General features: G+C 46.1%; 1 protein-coding gene across 1 annotated transcript in view; it reads right to left on the bottom strand.

Annotated features, from left to right (window-relative positions):
• The window catches only part of COL22A1 (collagen type XXII alpha 1 chain), a 303,439-nt gene that overhangs the window by 164,003 nt on the left and 119,175 nt on the right, over nucleotides 1–20,261 (bottom strand). Inside the window, exons 16-21 of the mRNA XM_010364508.2 lie at nucleotides 17,374–17,427; nucleotides 15,341–15,385; nucleotides 10,795–10,839; nucleotides 10,493–10,522; nucleotides 10,168–10,221; nucleotides 6,195–6,248 (exon numbers count right to left, since the gene is read on the bottom strand). Of these exons, the coding sequence (XP_010362810.2) occupies nucleotides 6,195–6,248; nucleotides 10,168–10,221; nucleotides 10,493–10,522; nucleotides 10,795–10,839; nucleotides 15,341–15,385; nucleotides 17,374–17,427 (282 nt within the window). The remainder of the gene's footprint in view (nucleotides 1–6,194; nucleotides 6,249–10,167; nucleotides 10,222–10,492; nucleotides 10,523–10,794; nucleotides 10,840–15,340; nucleotides 15,386–17,373; nucleotides 17,428–20,261) is intronic.

Genomic DNA, 20,261 nt, shown 5'->3' with positions numbered 1-20,261 from the left:
AGAAGATGAAAGACGATGTCTAGGCGATTTCAGCCGAGACTCAGTGCCACAGAGCAAGGCAAGGTGTAAGAAGGGACCACGTTCTCTTCTCCAAAATGAGGCATCCCCTGTGGAAGGTGAGAACCCAGGTGACCAGGCACCCAGTTCTGAATCTTGTCCTCTTCTAGTCATTCACTTATGTTCCCTAACTGTAGGAGATTATGTTAATGCCATTATCTATTATGCATATTTTATATGCATATTCCTATTGTATTTATAACTATGTGTCTATAAAATATGTATGTTTTACAGGTGTGAGGGACTCTTCTCATTACTGTGGTTACAAAAATAAATAAGAAAAAGTCCTTCCTCTCACAGTCTTACATTCTACTAAAGAAAACAAAAACAAATTCTCAAATAAGAAAAATATCAGATAAATCTGCAGAAAATTAAAATGGGATGGTGTGAGAAAAACAGTGACAGCCATTTTGAGGTGGATGATTTGGGCATGACAATTTTTTTATTGGAAAAGTGAGCCTCCTGGAAGCTCTGAAAAGTTCCACTGCTGCAGTGGTCTTGAGCCAGGCTGGTTCTTCTGCTGAAACATTCCAGATTCAGATGCAACTGCAGCATCTCTCATTTCAGCTAGGTGACAGCGCTCCCTGATCAACCTCCTTAATGCTGAGCTCAGACAACAGGCAGGAAATTAAAGCCCTGGAAAGAGAAATGCAGTCCTTCTCTATCTCTCTGCCTGGTGACTGCTACCACCCTCCAGCAGGCGAGCGGGCGGGTGGGCGGACGTCTCCTGCAGCTCCGGGGATGGCATGGAGCGTGCCTTGCTCTCAATTCTCCCTTTCACCATGTCAATGTGGAAAAATACCAGCTTTGTCCAAAATGAATGCATTTGCTTTGCCGAGGATTATCCTGTCTGCCTGTTGCTAATCTCTAAAATAAAGGGCCTGGGTTCTGTTGCCCCCCACCCCATGTTTAGTGTCTGTCTCTCCATGCCCAAGTTCCTGCCTGCTGTCAGCCGTCAGCCTCGTCTCTTCCCCTTGCACAGCCTCAGCATGTGCAGTGATGCCCAGGAGCTCTTCTGAGTGATGTTTCAATTGAAGTTGATGAGGAGGAAATGACAGGTCATGGCAAGGGAAGGAGAGAGATAATTTTTTGAATAAGTCATTTTGTCTCGCATTTTCCTGACTCAGCCAGAGACTGACTGAACAGGAAGCTGCCTCCAAGCCCACAACATTACAATTTGCTTCTACTCCCTTTTTCTCCATAGATGCAGGCACTGAGCTAGCAATATCCATAGGACAGAACACAACCTGAATCAGGGAATTACCCATGATGACTGAAAGGCCATGGGCCCCCCAAAACCCACTTGCTCATCGTCCATGATTCACTAGAGGAAGCAGGACAAGTGGGGAGCCATCCTCTGTGTTGCTCTGCACCCTGTGCTAATGCTCCCACCATCCTGCCTTGTCACTCTTGGTTCACTCTCCTCTGCTAGACGCTGGGCCTTTCAGAGCATGACTTCTGCCCTTTCTTCAGCATGGCCTCCACCTGGCATCTGACCTGAACCAGGATGGGTGCTCAGAAGCCCTGTGCTCTGCCCAGCCCCTGCCCTTTCTCAGTGGATCACCGTGGCAGCCTCCTAACTGGCCTCCTTCCTGCAGTCTGTTCTCAACACAACACGACACGTGAATGCGTTTAGGGCACAACCCGGGCCCTGCCACTGCAACCCTTGAAACCCCAGAATGAGCAACCACAACCAGAAATGTATGAGATCGGCCCATCTTGAACATGAAATTATTTCATGCAGCTTCCAGAAGCAGTGCTCATAGATTTAGGTAAAATAATGGTATTATGGGTTTGTGTCTCTTAAGATTCCTTCTCTTTTGGAGACAACATACTGAAATATTTAGAAACAACATGATGTGATGATTTTAGGACTTGTTTTCAGTGAATTCAGTGGTGGGTAGAAGTGAGTGTTGGTTTATATAAAATAAGTTTTTCAATCATTTATAAGTGTTGAGTGGGTTTGGGGTATATGAAGTTTCATTTTACTGTCCTTTCTACTTTTGTGAATGATCAATCATCATAAAATATTTCATCATAAAACATTTTTTTTTCATCGTAAATTTGTTTTTCATCATAAAACATTTTTTGAAAACATGTAAAAGCTGCATTGGTTACTTGCAGTAAAAGCCAAAGTCCTTATGATGGCCCACGAAGCCTGAAATGAACCTCTTCTCCTGCCAGGCCCCTTGCTGGGTCCAGCCACATGGACCTCTGGGCTCTAACACTCCGCACCTGTGCCTGCCCCAGGACCTTCTGCCTGTCAGGCTCTTCCCCAGCTATCAGTTTGACCAACATCCTCACCTCCAGAGGGCCTGTTCAAGGAAAATTGTCTTCATTGGGCCTTCCTACATCATCTGCTTACATGCTGTTACGTTTCTTTCCCCCTGCCTGCCAGAATATAAACAGCATGCGGGCAGGAGGTTCTTTCTTATTCCTGAACTACTCACTTGCCTACAACAATGCCTGGTACCCAGTAGATACAGAAGAAATATTTGTTGAATGGATGAATCTATGGAAGGAAAGGTGAGAACAAAAGGGGCAGGAAGGAATAAAAGCAAGTAAAAGAAAAACAGCAAAAAAGTTGGAAAAGGGAACACAAGAGGAAGAAAAGAGGAACTGGTTGAGAGTCCCCAGTATGATGCCAGCAGAGCCTGAACTAGAAGCCATGACTGCAGCCATTTTAATTATACCAATGAGTTTCCAAACTGAAGAAGAAGAAGTCCAGGACAAAGCTGATGGGCATAAGCAAGTATGCAGAGGCAGGATGCCTTCTCAAGGGGGCACTTCCCATACCCAAAACACTGATTTCAATGCTCCCATTGACTCCCATGGAAAACTCACGCACTCCTGCAAGGCCACCTCAAACATCACCTTTTCCTTTGGATGTGCCAGTTTCCAGCCCCCGTGATCCTCTCAGCAGACTCCCTCAAGCTGAGATCCCTCTATCCTCTGAACATCTCTAGTCTTCCTCAGTCTCCACTGAGGTCACCTATTTACATGCACTGAGCTCCTTAGCCGACCTGTGAGCTCTGGTAGCTGAGACCTTAATGTTTTCAGAAAATCCCAAAGCATTTAGCATAGTGCACAGGCATCACAAGAACTCAACATGAGCTTTTTGACAGACTGACACATGGAAAGAAAGAAGGGAGAAAATGAGAAGTCGGGCTTTGGGGACACACAGCCCCAAGTGCGAATCCCTGAGGGGCCACTGATGGCTGTGCTGTATCAGAGCCTGTCCTTCATCTGCAGAAACGGGGATGGCAGGGCTGTTATGGGAGCTGCCATGTAATTGGAGCTCAATAAACACCTTATCCTACCTTTGCCCATCATCACTGTACCCCAAACGCTCACCCTGCTTGCTCCTCTGGATCTCCTTGTTTTATTCCTCAAATCTCCAGACCCCGGTGCATTGCCCAATTTCCAAGTCCTGTGGATTGTGTTAAGCTCAGACCAGGCCAAGCACCATTGCATGGGTAGCTGGTATTGCTCAGAAGGGTAAAAGGTGTTTCTGAAGATGACAATAGTCACCCTGGGAAGCACACCCAGCAAGTTTAAAGAAGTTGTATCTAAGAAGGTGATATGGTTTGGCTGTGACCCCACCCAAATCTCATCTTGACTTGTAGCTCCCATAATTTCCATGTGTTGTGGGAGGGACCTGGTGGGAGATGATTGAATCACGGGGGCAGTTTCCCTCATACTGTTCTCGTGGCAGTGAATAAATCTCACAAGATTTGATGGTTTTACAAGGGAAACCCCTTTCACTTGGTTCTCATTCTCTCCTTGCTGCCACATAAAGCATGTCTTTCACCTTCTGCCACGATTGTGAGACCTCCCCAGCCCCATGGAACTGTGAGTCCATTAAACCTCTTTTCCTTTATAAATTACACAGTCTTGGGTATGTCTATCAGCAGCATGAAAATGGACTAATACAGAAGGTATGAGTCTGATGAGTGAGCTCTGGGCAAGATGTTCCCTCCTCACCTTAATAAGACTAAATTAGATAAAGATGTAGATTTTAAAATCCTTCACAGTCATCTTTATATAAACAGTTCCACCCATCATCTAATTCTACTTTGGAAAAGTAACAATTGCCCAAGTTCAATGCAAAATGAAAAAAGCTTCATGTAAACGTTAATTACATAAATGGACAAAGATTGTTGTTTTCTCTTAAGACTGTGCAGGAGCATGTTGAGAGAATGACAGCCATGTCAGCTGTCACATCATGCTGCCCAACCAGGGCCAAGTTCCTTCCTGAGCACTTTTTCTCCTAACAACACAACTGGTGACGCCTTCCCCACTGTAGCAAGAAGTAAACCGACCTAGAGTTGGGAGTTCACCAGGTGACTTGCAAGGGTCACACAGCTGCTGAGAAGTGGAGCGGTGCTCCAATCCCAGGTGCATCTTGTTCTGAAGTCCAGGATCCTTCCACTCTACGGAGGAGGGAGACACCTGGCTTTGACCCACCTGCCTGCCTCACTTCACTGACAGGGAAACAGAGCCAGGGCTGGGGATGCTGAATGGGAAGTGGGGGCGAGTGAATCTCTGATACGGTTTGACTGTGTCCCTACCCAAATCTCATCTTGAATTGTAACTCCCACAGTTCCCACATACTGTGGGAGGAACCCGGTAGGAGGTGATTGAATTATGGGGGGATGTCTATTCCCATGCTGTTCTCATGATAGTAAATGAGCCTCAGAAGAGCCGATGGTTTTAAAAACAGAAGTTTCCCAACACAAGCTCTCTCTTTGCCTGCTGCCATCCATGTAAGACGTAACTTGCTCCTCCTTGCCTTTTGCCATGATTGTGGGGCCTCCCCAGCCATGTGGAACTGTAAGTCCATTAATCCTCTTTCTTTGGTAAATTGCCCAGTCTTGGGTATGTGTTTATCAGCAGCGTGAGAACAGACTAATACAATCTCTTTCACCCAGTGCACCTTCATGATGCCTTTCCGCATCTCACCTGGCCTTAAAATAAATTATTTGTAGAATCTTGAGAATTCAAAAGGGTTATAGGAGACACAGTTCTCTGAAAACCAAAGACTGAAGTTAACTAGTGGGTAAGTACAGGTTGGAGTCAGCGCTGAATTAGAAGAGCAAGCTATCCCCTTTCAGAACTGAGGATGTGAAGTGTGATAGGGAGGCAACCCCCTTAGATGAAGTCAATCCACAGCAAAATATATGGCACCATCCACGTCACTGAGCTATGGATTGTCCAGGCTAAGAGAAGCCATACGTGGCATGAGGGCTGCCTCTCCCAGATGCCAGGACTCCATTCCCACCCACCCATCAGTGGTGAAAACCTCCAGAGGCAGGAAGCTCACTGGTCCCTGGAGCTACCTATCCCATCTCTGGATGCCTGTGGCCCTCAGATTGTTAACCACGTGAACTAGTAAAAAGTGGTACAAGCTTAAGGGTTACAGTTCAAAAAATGTGAGCTTACTTCCTGCCCTGTGCCAGGCACCTTGGTGGGAACTGGGGACACAGAGTTGAGTCTGGCTTTCAGTCCAGTTTGCTGTGGGAGCATCGGAGGGGATGGGGGTACAACCCAAGCATGGTTCTGCAGACCTCCTCAGAATGTATGGCATTGTTTCAAGAGCTGAACTTACTGGTGAATCATAACCTTACAGTGTACACAATCTAGATAGGAAAACAGGTGCTTAAATTAATATATCATATTCAATAGCATGGATATATTAGATGCACAGCTATATCATTTCACCCCTATTTTTTCTCACTTTTCTCAAGACTTCCATTTTCTCAAGACTTAGCTCAAATATCATCTCCTTCAAGAAGCCCCCCAGTCTGGGTCAGTTGCTTCTTCTCTGTGTACCCTCATCACTGGGCTTCCCCACTCTGGGGCTGTGATCACCCAGTGGATTCATGTCTCTCTCTATATGACTCGTGGCAGACAACAGACTGGTCTCCACATCCCAGAGGCCCAACTCAAGGCAGAACACATAGTAGAACCTCAACCATGTTTGAAGAACTGAATCCAACCCTTCATTCTACTTCCAATATTCATTTCAAGCCCCTGAAACTGACACTGTCTATCTTCTCTGCATGGCATTATAAAATAGGAACCAGCGTGGGTGATGTGGGTGAGCTGAGGAATCACAAAGAAAAGAGTTTACTTACTCGGAGACCTTGCAAACCAGGAGGTCCATCCCTGCCTTCTGGGCCTATTGGACCCTTTAGGAGAGACACAAAGGAAAAAAAGAGAGAAACATAATGGTAAATGCAGGGCTTAAATTCTAAAGCTTAGGCTTCAGAATCTCACCCTCACTGAATAGTGTAATACCATCCCATTCCAATGGGGAAATTGGGAGGTCCCATTGTCTCAAACCGATAACACTTTAAAACATGTACATCTATCTGATCTGATTAAGTATGTTGAACAGTTAGGATGTAAGAAACATAGTTCATACTTTATACTGAGTACTGTAAGCATCCAATAGCTTGCTTTAGTGGTTTGCATAAAGCACACAGAAACAAATTGTCTGGAACCTAAGTGTCTTTGATTCTAAGCCCAGTGCCCTTTCCCTGTAGCCTGCTGGCTCAGTAAGAACTGGCATAGACTATCTGACCCTCAGGCAACGGTGATATGTAAAACATGACAGTCCGGACAAATGAATGAAATTGCCTAGGAAAGACCAATTTCAATTAACCAAGGAACATTGGCGCAGGGAGGAGTCATACTGACCTCATTCAAATCCTGCCCCCTCGTCCTGTCTCGATTCTGCCGCATGAGCTCAGGCAAGTCACTTGGTGCCGTTAAACCTCAGTTATCTCACCTCTGAAGTGGGGATGATACAACCAACTACTGAGCAGTTATGAATGGGTTCTAAAGTTGGGGCACAGCACCCAGGTCCCCTGACAGAACCCTGATTTTTTCCATAGAATGAGGCATACCATGTGAGTGGGAAACTGAAACCCTAAGCTTAAGCTGTGACTCTATCACCACTTCCGGGTGAATTTGGCCAGAAATGCTCTCTCTGCACTTCAATTTCCCCACCTTCAATAAATATTATTTTCCTGATGATCATACTAATAGCTACTGCTGCTAAATTTTGCATAACTATACGTGACCAAGCTTCTTTTAGGTCAAAGGTCTTTTCTCTTAATAACGCCATGTAAATGAATAAATCAATGGACAAACTGCAGTAATTAAAGGTGTGGATCTCTCTTCCTAACAAGAAGTCTGTTGAGCTCAGGACACACAGAAAGAGAAGGCCCTAAAGGCACGTGTCTTTTAAGCGTCAAGAAATGCCTGGCATTGATCTACATGGCTGGCCCTTTAGTGGCTCCACCAGACACTGGTAAAACTATCAGAGCCTCTTTCATCTTGGGGAAAGGATGAAAGATGCCAGCATTTGGATGCAGAATGCTGAACGCTGTTTCCATTTCGAGAATGGGATATATTTTCCTCTCTCTGGGATTGCTGAACACAAACTCAAAATTTTCCATTCTCAACAGAAGTCACTGAAGCCAGCTTCTCAGTTCAATTCAATCCAATGAATATTTACAAAGTATCTGCTCTGCAGAAGGCCCCGAGCTAGGTGCTGCCAGGGATTCAAAAGCAGATAGAAGTGACAATTGATATCAGCATTGGGCTCAGTTGGCTCCATGACTCTCTGCTTCAGAGAGCAGGTCATTTAACCCCATAGTATATTTACGTAAGAGAAGATGCCTGCAGCAGATTTCCAAGTGAAGCGTGAATCGCATGAGGATCAGAGATTAAGCAGTGTCACCAAAGTTACAGAATTACTTGGTGGACAAATTGGGCCATGAAATCAGGTGCTCTAGTTCCTAATCCCAAGTGCCTTCCATGGCCCTATTTCTGTAAGCTCACACTAGTCAGGTTCACTTTCGTGGCCCTCTTGAACACCTGTGGCAGGGCTCGCTCTACAAGCGTGTGTTAAGTTCCTATCATGTGATAAACCCTGTGGGCTGAGAGACGGGAGAGATATTGGTCCTCGCCTAAAGAATCTTATAGTCTTGGGCCTCTCATTACTGTTCTTCTCTTAATAAGGCCTTTAGTTAGGCTGTTTGCTTTTTGAACACTCCCAAGGGAGTCTTATCAATAACATCATGCATTGTACTAAATCCCATTCTGTCTAGGCTAGAGGACATCTTCAGAACCATGGGCAACCCTGTTGGACAACAAGCTAAGATATTCTGAATTTTGAAAGTAGGTAGGTTCAAGACCCTCCCCATGTCCTGTATAACGGACCCTAGAAATGGTACATGCAGGGGATTCCCATTCATCATCTAGAGTTTGCAAATATTTATTTGCAGTTACTTCTTCTTTCACATAGCTGCTTCTTCAGACTCTGAAGTTGCCTCATCCCTGTATCTTCAGCCTCAGTATTTTGCTTGATATAAGGTAGGTGGTAACAAACGTTTGAGGTTTCTTCCTTCTCTCCCTCCCTCAATTACTATAACAAAATCTAGGTAAAGGGAAAGGACTACCCACATATTTTCATCTCAGGAAGAGGCCAAGAAGTTTGCCTCATGATTAAGCAGAACTAGCTCTCTCTAGCTTCTTCTTCTGTAGTGGGGGCCATGAAGTAAAGTAATTCCCCTTTATGTAGCTCAGAGGAAGTATTGTGAACTCCATGGTGAAAACAGCAGAGGCTGCACAGTCAGATCTGGGTTCAAGTTCAGTTCTGCTTCTCAATAGCTATGTGACTTTGTGCAAATCACTCAATGTCTCTGCACTAATTTTTTCACTGGTAAAACATGAAAAATAACATCTTCACCCTTGCAGACTTAATAGGCATATATTTGCATAAGAAAACATACTATTGCCGGGTGTGGTGGCTCATGCCTGTAATCCCAGCATTTGGGAGGCCAAGACGGGTGGATCACGAGGTCAGGAGATGGAGACCATGGTGAAACCCCGTCTCTACTAAAAATACAAAAAATTAGCTGGGCGTGGTGGCGGGCACCTGTAGTCCCAGCTACTCGGGAGGCTGAGGCAGGAGAATGGCGTGAACCCGGGAGGTGGACCTTGCAGTGAGCTGAGATCACACCACTGTACTCCAGCCTGGGTGACAGAGCGAGACTCCATCTCAAAAAAAAAAGAAAGAAAGAAAAAGAAAACATACTATAGTATAGACCTTCAATATTTGTCAATAATAGATCTGAAATATACATGTATATATGCATAGAAAGGTAAATATTGAAACACGCTGCTTTCTCTGCATTATCTAGTTTAAATTTCTCAACAGTTACAATAACTGTGGGCAGCTCTGGAAACTGAACCTGGATTGGTTACAGAGACATCAGTTAGATATTCTGATCGAAAATCTTTGATATAAAATTGTTTCCTAGAAGTAAGCATCCCTTAAGTTTCTTCCAGTTTTACCCCAGCAAAAACATAAATATATCCTCATAAAGAGTGGGCCTCAATAGCTTAAAATAAATCTGATCTATGTTCATTTATAAGTCAGTTATTTTATTCCTTTCAATAAAATACAGTAACTTGAAAGCAACAGCAGCACATTGCCAGAAGAAGCAACTTTAAAGTGGTGACCCTGTGGAGTGTACTGTGTTCTCATTAATCATCCTCGATATCTGAACTCACATCATAAGATAATCACAAGGGCCTTTTGGATGGCCTCTTCCCAACTGGTTATTTACATAACATTAAATTCTTAACAGAGGGAGAAACCAGAGGCTGACATGTCCCAGGCCACTGCAAAGTCAGAACTGACCAGAAACATGGGGAAAGTGAGTATGATGGAAATGATTCAATCAGCATGTAAGTGTCCAATGTTTTTATTCTACTTCATCTGAAAGGAAAATAAAACATCAAACTGAATCCCCAGAAACCCCCATCACAGCCCATTGGTGACTGGGGGCTCTGAAGGCAGGGTGCCTGCACTTCAATCTCGTTCCACGCATGGCAACTGTGTGATGTGCAGAGAGTTATCCCACCTCTTCCAGGCTCAGTTTTTCCAATGTGAGATGTGACCACAACAGCACCTCCCGCTCAGGTGATGCGGAGGCACTTGAGATAATGCCATGCTCAGCACCGCGAATGACTGTGATCTTCCAAACCCAGAAGTGTGCAGAGCAAACCCTGCACAGGAGAGGGACAACTTACCGGAGCTCCTGGAGGCCCAGGGGGGCCTTGGTGACCTCTGGGTCCTGGAGCTCCCTGGTAACACAAGCCAAACATGTGCTTAGTCATGACTTTTCCTCCATACGATCAGGCCCACCACCACCCATGGCCGTTTCCTGACTCAAACTTTACTTTCCAAGTTCTCGATAGGGAGCAGAGGTCTGGGAGTGGGTATCTGCATTCCCGGCAGAAAGGCAACTGGAGTCTGAAAGGCTCCATCTGAGCTCAGCCTGAGATCATGGTTGTGGCTTTTCTGTTTCTGCTGTGACCTAAATCCCCATGAGAAGAGGACGTGTGTGCCTCTTACCTGTTCCCCTTTCAAGCCCTCTCGCTGCACCTGAGAGACAAAGCAAGCATTAGCAAAGGTGCTGGCATTTCCACACCCACAGTCAACCTCTCTCAGCTGCACTAAGGCCTTTCATTCACAAGCCATGCTGTCATGCCATGCCTCCTGACTGTTCTCTGATTCTGCCCCATTTTTAGTGTTGAAAGTCTCCTATCCAACCCATGTCCTTAGAAGAGCGTTGCCTTATTCTTAGCGGTGAAGATCATCCAACAACCCAATCCCACCAGCGCCTGCATCTATGATTCCAACCACTGGTGACTCACCACCGAGCCTGGTACACCAGGCGGGCCTGCAGGTCCCACGTCACCCTGCACAGAAACAAGTATTTCAGCGTAGTTACTGGTGCCACCTTCTGCGGCGGTCCCATCCCTCCGAGGCTCATTCTTGCAAGCCCAGGGGACCACACCCTTCCCTGTTCACCACCACACATATCTTCGTCTTGACCGGGCCTGCTGTCTTGTGATAGTCTCAGAGTTCGGAGTCTGATCCTCATCTCTGCCTCAGATCTTAGGCTTCTTGCGGGCAAGAGTCTTATTTTCTATTTTGTGCACATCCAATCTAGTGCCTAGATTTGGGTCATGTTCCATCAACACCTCATAGCCTTCACCAGCCTCTGCTGCCTGAAAGCAGCCTCATTGAACCCCTGCCCGCACCAGCCACTGTCTCTGCACTGTGAGAGCTGTGACAATATATTTTGGCATGTCTCTTGTGCCAGGTTCATAGCTCTGTACACAATCAGTGTTCAGTAATTATTTATCAAATAAGTAACTAAAAATGCAGCACTACTTCTCATCCATTTTCATTACATCACTTCATACACAAGGCTTGTCTCCTGCCTCCTCCTCCTTGGCCTCCAGGTCCCCTGGGCTACGACGGCTGTGGCCTGACCAGATGTTCCAGGGTGTGCGCTACAACTTGGTCCTAAATGAAGCGTATTTGTCAATTTTGATCACAGAAAAATCTTTAGTTTCTACGGTGCCTTATGGCTAAAGCAAGGGAAATACTTATAGCCAATGTCTCCACACTTGACGTAGGGACATATCTTTTCCTTTTACCTAGAGCTTAGCTCAGGGAGCATGGCAAACATTCAAAAGCTGTTGTTAATGAAGCTGGTAAATGAACAAATGAATCACCAATTAAAGCTGAAGGCATCTATTAGGTCTTAAGGCTAAGGGGGAAGAGTGAATGGCTCAAGACACACCCTCACTGCCTTGGGGTTCTAGTCTATGGACAGGAAATGTTTCTTCTGAGACCAAAATGGATACATTCACAATGTATCTTCCAACGCCCTGTCTCCCATCCCCAACCGAGATCTGGAAAAATCACCTGCTTTTCACAGCATCCAGTGTTTTTCTAAAAATCCCAGTTCATCATATTTTATGTCAAAAGTCTTGAGTGCCAGTTTTCTTTATTGTACCTTCCTGTTTCTCACATATAGAAATTGAGTCCTGCCTCAGAAACGTTTCTCTTCTGTTTTATTTTTTCCATGCTGCCACTACCCCTGCACACACGTGCACCCACACCAGCACATATTCTCACACACGCGTGCTTGCACACACACTGCATTTACCACTCCATAGCCCCTGCAGGCACTTCCATGACATGAATCAGTGAAGATCTCCATACACTCACATCCCAGCGCGGATAGCAAGGTATTTCTTCATGAACATCCTTCAACTCCTCCAAGCTGACTTAGATTTTCCCTAGACTCCCACAAACCTTATTCATATCTTGGTAATACAGGATTGTTAGAAGACATTCTGAGCTATACTCTCTCTCTCTCTCTCTGTGTGTGTGTGTGTGTGTGTGTGTGTGCGCGTGTGTGTACGCACGTGTGTGTGTGCGCATGTGTGTGTGCGCGCGCGCGCACGCGTGTGTGTGTGTAGGGAGAGAGAGAGAACGGCTGAATAATGAATCTTTTGAGGTTCAACATCATGTCTTTTGTTATGACTACTTTGTGTCACTGTTACATTCACTTCTGTTGGTTTCATTGTTGTATTTCTCATAATATCATTATTATATTACACCACAAAAAGTGAGCTTCCAATAACAGTTATGAAATCAGTTAATCAATACATGCTTTAATTACTTTCAACTCACCATATAAGCGCCAATGTTCCAACAAATTTGGTAGGAAAACGAAGACCCTAGTATCCATCCCTAACAACTGTATGTATACAGCTAACAGTTATTGGAGAAACTCTGCCTTCCAGGCTTTTCTCCAAGGACTGGACATGGATTCACTCTCGTTCCCTATGATACTATCTTTCCCTATGATACTCATGTCTTAAAGAGGAGGAAACTGGGGCACAGAGGCACTGAGTAACTTGTCCAAGGTCAGAACTCAAGTAAATAATAGGACCAAAAGTCTTTCCTAGAATCAGTTTCTTCCCACGGTATGGGGGACACATTTTTGTAAAGATCAGTTGTGGCCACTGTGGTGGCCGGTCTCCACCACGGACCCCCGCAGTCCCTGCTTCTTGCATGTACTTTTGTGCAGGGACTTCCCACACCATCCCTGTTCCTCTATGTGACTAACAGCGACAGCAGATGTGCTGGGAGGTGACTTCCAAGATTAGGTGATAAAAATGACTGTGGCTTCCATCTCAGACTCCCTCCTTTCCCCCAACCTTGAATCAGTCACTGCTCACTTTTGGGGAGCAATTTCCCTTTCTGTGCACAGTATCACACAGAAGCCCATGTAATAGGGAAGTGAACATCTCTGGCCAACAGCTGTCAAGAAACTCAGGCCTGCCGGTGACCACATGAGTGAGCCTGGAAGTACATTCTCCAGCCCCAGTGGACCCTTGAGATAACCTTGAATGCATCCCCACTGACAGCCTGACTGCCTCTCAGGAGAGACCGTGAAGCAGAACAATCCAGCCATGCCATTCCCAGACTCCTGCCCTCACAATCGTGTGAGATCACACATGATTGTTTCCAACTACTATGTTTCAGGATGATTTATTACAAAGCAGTAGGTAACTAGTGCAACCATAGACCCAATCCAGTAAAGTCATTAAAAGGGCATAAAAATGCATCCCCTCATATTTAGATCTGCCGTAAATCATCGAATGGACAGGCAGATAATATGATAGGCCTTGGTCGATAATCAGATTCACTTTGGATCTTGGGCAAGAAACTGTAATTTTCTAGACTTCTGTCTATTATCTGTAACATGAAACAGTTTAAAAAGACCATCTCTACAGTTACAGTGACTTTCCCAAATTGTGTAGCATCTAAGATTTGTCTCAAGGATGTGATCTCAGAATGAGATGAGAGGCATTGTACACCTGAGCCTCACTGGTTTCTTAATTATTTCAATGAAAATCCCAAAATCGTGTCATGGTCCTTGACCTTCTCCTCCCATTTCTGCTGCACTTATCATAATAAGAAATAATAACTCAGCAGTTCCCCAAATATGAAGGGCAAAACCAAATGGCTAAATAAGGTGGAAGGTTGAAACTTATAACACACACCACACACACACACACACACACACACACACACACATACGCGGCAGCAAGAAATAGAGTCATCACCTAGATCCAGACTTCAAGGCTCATTCCCTCTTCGTGACTTGAAATAAACTACTTATTTTAGGACTTAGCATCCCCTGTCAAGGAACTGCAGGAATATATTAAAATCCTGACACCAGGATAATATAACAATGTACATCTCAACTCTAAAAATACTTAGAAGGAGAGAGAATAACGACCTCGGCCAGCGCTGAAGCCCGAGTGAGTGAGTTTGGAAGACATTCACATTCTCCAGCCCCCATCCTAAGCTGAGGTCTTTGTCAGCCTGTACTATGTATTTATTTATAACAGATACCTTGTCTGCGTCCATAAGGAGCTGGAGCAGACTTCTCCTGTATTTAGAGCATATGCTGGGAACCAATATGAGTCAGACAACGACCTTCACCTGAACTCTGCCGTGAGCCGCTCTAAGAAGCAGCGATGCAGCTCGGGTCTCAGCCGTCTGAGCTGAGCAGGATGTCTCCTGTCTCAGCCCCTTCTCTCTCCTCAGCTGTTTTCCAACCCCATGTCTGATGCCTTCCTAAGGGCCTGTCTAGAAACCTGGAAGAACGTCATCCTCTTGTACTTGAACGCAGGCTATGTCTCGTCACCCCTCCTATGCCAATGCAGAATACAACATCCCACCTTCTCTTTTTCCTTCTTCGTTACCCTCGATGCTTAGGAAAACTATTTTCATGGACGTTTTTCTAGGCCCTTCACATTTTGCCAAGAATGTCTACCTGCCACTGTTGCATCTGAGATGCAGAAATTCTTAGCAGCAAATTTACTTCATTAAGCCTGGAAGATATTCTAAAACAGATGACCAATATGATAAGATACGACCCTTATTTTGTTTTTTAAATGCCTAGGCTTTTTTCAGGATTCTGATTCTGATTTTTAAAAATGGCACAATGTAGTAGAGAAGGAGAAAAGAAGAGGAAGAGAAAAGGAAAAAGTTTTTGTAAGATTTTTTAGTATTTATTTATAACCTCCCTATTTCAAAAAGCATTGTCAGTAGCATAATATTTTAATGCATCTAAATATTATATAATAGAACTTTTTTTTGCTTTTCAAATGGATTTTTATTCCTAAAAGTAGAAAAAAAAATTCAACATGATAGCCAGAAATGTATTATGTAAGTTCCTGATGCCCCAGCCACCATCCTTTGTGTGTGCTTTGTTCCCAGAGTTACCACCCAGGCCCCTTCCCTGCACCTGATTTGCCAAGGTGGGCAGTCCCTGCACCTGACTGCCCAGGGCACAGAGCCCTCAACAGCCCCAGGCTTGCTCACCTTTTCTCCCTGGGGTCCTGCCACACCAGGAGGGCCAGGCCTGCCCTGGAGGAAAGAAAGAAAAGGCAGATTATGATGGGCACTAGGGATACAGTGGTGGGGAGCTGGGGGAGAAAGAGGTTGAAAGATAGTCCCCATTGTGGCTGGACTTTTCTTCAGAAGCCAAAGTCCCTTTAGGCCTGACTTTCTGGTCTGCGTTCATTGCTAGAAAGTTCTTCCTCAAATAACCTAAGCTCCTACCTCCATGCTTTTTCATCTGCAGTTGTGCTGGTTCTGCAGCATGGATAACACATTCTGAGGAAACAAAGAACCCCTTCCTTAGGAATATGGGGGCCTGGGCAAGAGAAAGAAGAAGCACATAACCAGGACCTGCCCCGGCCCAGGGAGCACAGAAGGCAGAGTCTGGTGGAGTCGAAGGAAATCCTTAGAGCTGAGGACTGGTGAGGCACCAGGGAAGAGGGAAGGGACACCCAGACTCTGGCCAGGATTAGTTAGGGCCACAGGGAAACCAAAGTCCCAGAGGGCTGGTACAGGGGACGCTGAAGACTTGTCCCTCCTGCTCTTCAATGTCCCCACTGGGAAGCCTTCCACGAGCAGCCAAGAGAATGCCCGAGCTTCCCCACCTCCTGCAGGAGCGGGGTGTGGGAGCGGCCCAGGAGTCACAGCACAGAGCACAGGGCAGTCCTCAGCCAGCGTCCTCACAGACCCCAGGGAGGGCCTGGAGGGCAGCTGCACAGTCAGTCTCCGTCCATGGACAGAGGGCTTTGTATAGGAAAGGATCCTAAGGACACAGACATGCGCTCAATGATGCATGCAAAGCACCCTCACTTCCTCTTTACTCTGAACAGCAAAGATCCGTAACCCCACTGTGCTGGCTTCCCCTGCACCCTGAGACCCTCGCCGGCCACCCCACACCACTAGCGTTAGCTCTGTGTGCTATATTTACACCATAGACCATTAACTGGTCATTTGAGTCAGGCCTTTGGTGAATATTTTTTCAAATGGTTCCATGTTTATGATACAATGTTGAGGGAAGAAAAGCAAGATATAAAAAGTGTGATTCCAATTTGTTACATGACAACAATAAATACAAATCCAGATATTTGTGGGAGATGGAATGAACTATAAGTTTAATTTATATTAATATAGCATCAGAATTAATATTTATTGTAATTCACTGACATTGGATATAATGAATGTATATATATTTATGTTTTCATATTTATATAAATAAATATATTAATTGACATGTATGTTAAATTACGCTATGCAACATAGCATTTGACTAATTGGCTTTAACACGAATGTATGATTTTAGGGTTTATTTCATTTTAATTTAAATTTAAATATGTAAATGTAGTTTCTTTTGGAATAGATGATACGTTCACCTGGTTCGAAACTGAAGTGCATAAACATTTAAAGCCCCCTTCTGGAGGCAACCAAGCCATAAGGTTATCATTGTCTTGTTTATTCTCCCAGAGACGGTCTCTGAAAGTCACGGACGCACTTTCCCCCACACCATTCCGAACACTTTTCTTTATTTTCCACTGAACCACGTCTTGCAGACCCCTCACATCAGAGCATCCAGAGTTTCTGCACAAACGTCCTCGGCCCCATAGTACCCTCTGTGTCAACGCCTCCTGGTTTATATTTAACTCGCTTTGTCCTGAGGAGCACTGGGCCTGTCTTGAATCTTTCCCTCTGGGCACAAGATGACAACGAGCGCTGCTTACACACATCACCTTGAAAACGTGCGCATGGTCAGAGGCCTTTACATTATGGTAGCGCATCACCTTACCTGATGTAAAATGGATTTCAAGTGGTCTATGCACTGGGATCCCTCCAGCTCTGGGGTTCGCAGAGTCAACCTACGGCCATGCAGCTGGGGTCTGGTCCTAAGCCTCCTGCAGCCTCCAGCTGAGCAAGGAGTAGGCCCAGGTGCTGAGGCTCTGTGGAGCTTTATGTGGGGTCCAGTCATCCCCATCTTCTGACCACTGACGAAACCTAGTCCAACAGTGCCAGCACACACTTACCTGCTGTCCTGCATCCCCAGGCTTCCCGGGGAATCCATCCAGGCCTCGCTCTCCCTGGCAAAAGAAGGAAAATGGAGAAATAAAGAGCAGGTAACTGACCATAGGCAGTGGCCCAGCGCACACGCCCACAGTGACCATCATGGACAAGGAGGGCGGGGAGAAGGTGCCAAACGCACACAAGGGCGCACGCGCGCACACACACACACAAACACACACACACAGCAGCCCTAGACAGGATGTGTACTGGAGGACAGGGAACATAGGTCAAAGGTCAGAACAACTGGAGTCATCCCTCTGCTTTTTACTTTTCGAATCTGTGGCCAAGAGATGGCCACGTGGCTTCTGTGAGCCACACAGTCTCTTCATCTCACGGTTTTTCATGGGGTCAAACAAAGCCATGGGTGAGTGGGGTCTGTAATGCAGTTCATAAAATTGCAGGTATATTTTATGCATCATTCATTTGTCCGGTAAACATATGTGAACACGTACCATGTCCTCAGTGCTCAACATAGACGTCAGAGCGAACTGCTGGCTAGCGGTAAGCCACCATCTGCACATTCATCTGTTTACATTCAGACGGAGCTGACTGTCTTACTAGCTGTGGGATCTTGGGCAGTCATTTCACCTCTCTGAGAGTGTTTTGATTACTGTGGGGATGATAATAACCCCTTCCTCAAAAGATATCTACGACTCTCAAAAAAAAAAGAAAGAAAGAAAACAAAAGGCCGGGCGTAGCAGCTCACACCTGTAATCCCAGCACTTTGGGAGGCCGAGGCAAGCAGATCACCTGAGATCAGGAGTTATAGACCAGCCTGGCCAACATGGTGAAACCCCTTCTCTACTAAAAATACAAAAATTAGCCAGGTGTGGTGGCGCGTGCCTGTAATCCCAGCTACTTGGGAGGCTGAGGCATGAGAATCACTTGTACCTGGGAGACAGAGGCTGCAGTGAGTCAAGATTGTGCCACTGCTCTCCAGCCTGGGTGACAGAATGAGACTCTCTCAAAAAAAAAAAAAAAAAAGAACCCTATGACCAAGTCCCCTGAGAGAACACTCCTGCTGAGGACAGGTGAGGACAGGTGAGGACAGGCGAGGATAGGCGAGGATGGGTAGTGAGTAAGTGCCGGAGTCTTGCCCGAGCTGTGCCCTGATTTTCTTGAGCCAACTCCCAGGTGCTGGTGTGTTCAAGTCCTGGGCTAACTCAAGCCTGGTGTTCCCAGCTGGGGTCCTTCTTCCAGGTGGGCTGCAAGAACTCAGTTGGGCAGACACTCAGAACAGTGGGTTCAGACATGTCTGAACGGTCTCCCACCCACACCCCAGCAGCCACGACTTCCTTCTTCAGGCTTCTCAGACATGGCTACTTTGTTCCCGCTTCTGCCTTCCCTGCCTCCTGTTCCCTCCACTGCCTCCTCTGTACCCTTCGGGACTCAGATTCGGTGTCCCCTCCTGACCTTTTAATCTAAATGAGAGGCTCTCTCCGGCTGCAGCATAGTCTCATTTTCTTCTCTCTCATCTCCCTTAATTCAATTTGCATCTATTATCCGTGCACACGCGCCTCCCCACTCACACGAGGACAGGAGGTGCGTTCACTCTTTTCGTTCTTGCGTTCCCGGAGCCTCAGTGTGAGCCCCGCTGACATTTACTGAATGACTGGAAGATTATACATACAAATTCTGTTGAACTCTCCTTCTATTTCTTTGTAACCTCATTTCCCAAGTGGTGATTTCTTTGCTTCTTTTTCCGTTTATGGTTGGTTCCTCTTTCAGGATGTTGTTTTTCTTTCAGGGGTTGCAGATTCCTGGTTTTCTGCTCGTGGTTGCTGTGCTCGCCATGGGTGGCCGCCCACTGGTGGACACTGGTTCTATTCACTGCCACTCTGGGGACGGCAGGGCAGGTGGAACCTCCCGCGGGTGGCATGCAGAGGAAGGTTTTCTTCCTTGTGTGGCTGCTCCTATCCCTCCCAGGGCTTGCTGACTACCTGAAGGTCTCTTCCTTCATCTGGAAACAAATACTGAGGCTTCCTACTGCCCAGGACAGGCAGGGAATGGGGCAGGGGCTGCCTGACTCTGTGTCTCCAAGCGCAGGAAACCAGTGAGTCACTGACGCCTGCCCCAGGGCCCCCCATTCCCCATACCCACTGATGTCCACTTGGGGGTGGTCCTGACCCTCTCTGGGCTCTGCAGTTCACCTTGCAGGCCCCTGGCCTTGCATCTACATAAACTTAATCCTACATGTTTTCTATCTTTCAGAAATTATCTTAAAATTCCAGAACATTGATATACACATGTATTTTCAATCACAATTATACACTAATCTTCCAAAAAGGCTTTCCCGGTGGCTCATGCCTATAATCCCAGCACTTTGGGAGGCCGAGGCAGGCAAATCACCTGAGGTCAGGAGTTCAAGACCAGCCTGGCTAACATGGTGAAACCTCATCTCTACTAAAAAATACAAAAAAATTAACCTGTAGTGCCTGCTACTCAGGAGGCAGAAGAATCGCTTAAACCTGAGAAGCAGAGGCTGCAGTGAGCCGAGATCATGCCACTGCTCTCCAGCCTGCGCAACAGTGAGATTCTGTCTCAAAACAAAATAAAAATAATAAAAATAAAAAGTCTTTCCATCACATGACACTTCGGGCGAATGGTGAGAGGAGCTGCCTGGGTTTCGTCTCTGCCAAGTGATTCCACATCTGTCATTATATCATCTCCTTCAAACTCTGTGAGGCTGGCAGGCCCAAGCACCAACAAGAGATGAGGAAACTGAGGCCCGAGGAGGCGAAGCCACTTCACCCCAGCTGGGTGTGCTGGCACTGGTGCCAGAACGGGCCCCCCGTCCTTTCCTCCGTGGTTTCTTTCTACTGCCTTGGAGCGGGAGGGTCAGAGCAGAGTC

Source organism: Rhinopithecus roxellana, chromosome 9 (assembly GCF_007565055.1).
Source record: "Rhinopithecus roxellana isolate Shanxi Qingling chromosome 9, ASM756505v1, whole genome shotgun sequence".
NCBI lineage: Eukaryota > Metazoa > Chordata > Mammalia > Primates > Cercopithecidae > Rhinopithecus > Rhinopithecus roxellana.
This window is presented reverse-complemented; position numbering and strand designations above follow the sequence as displayed.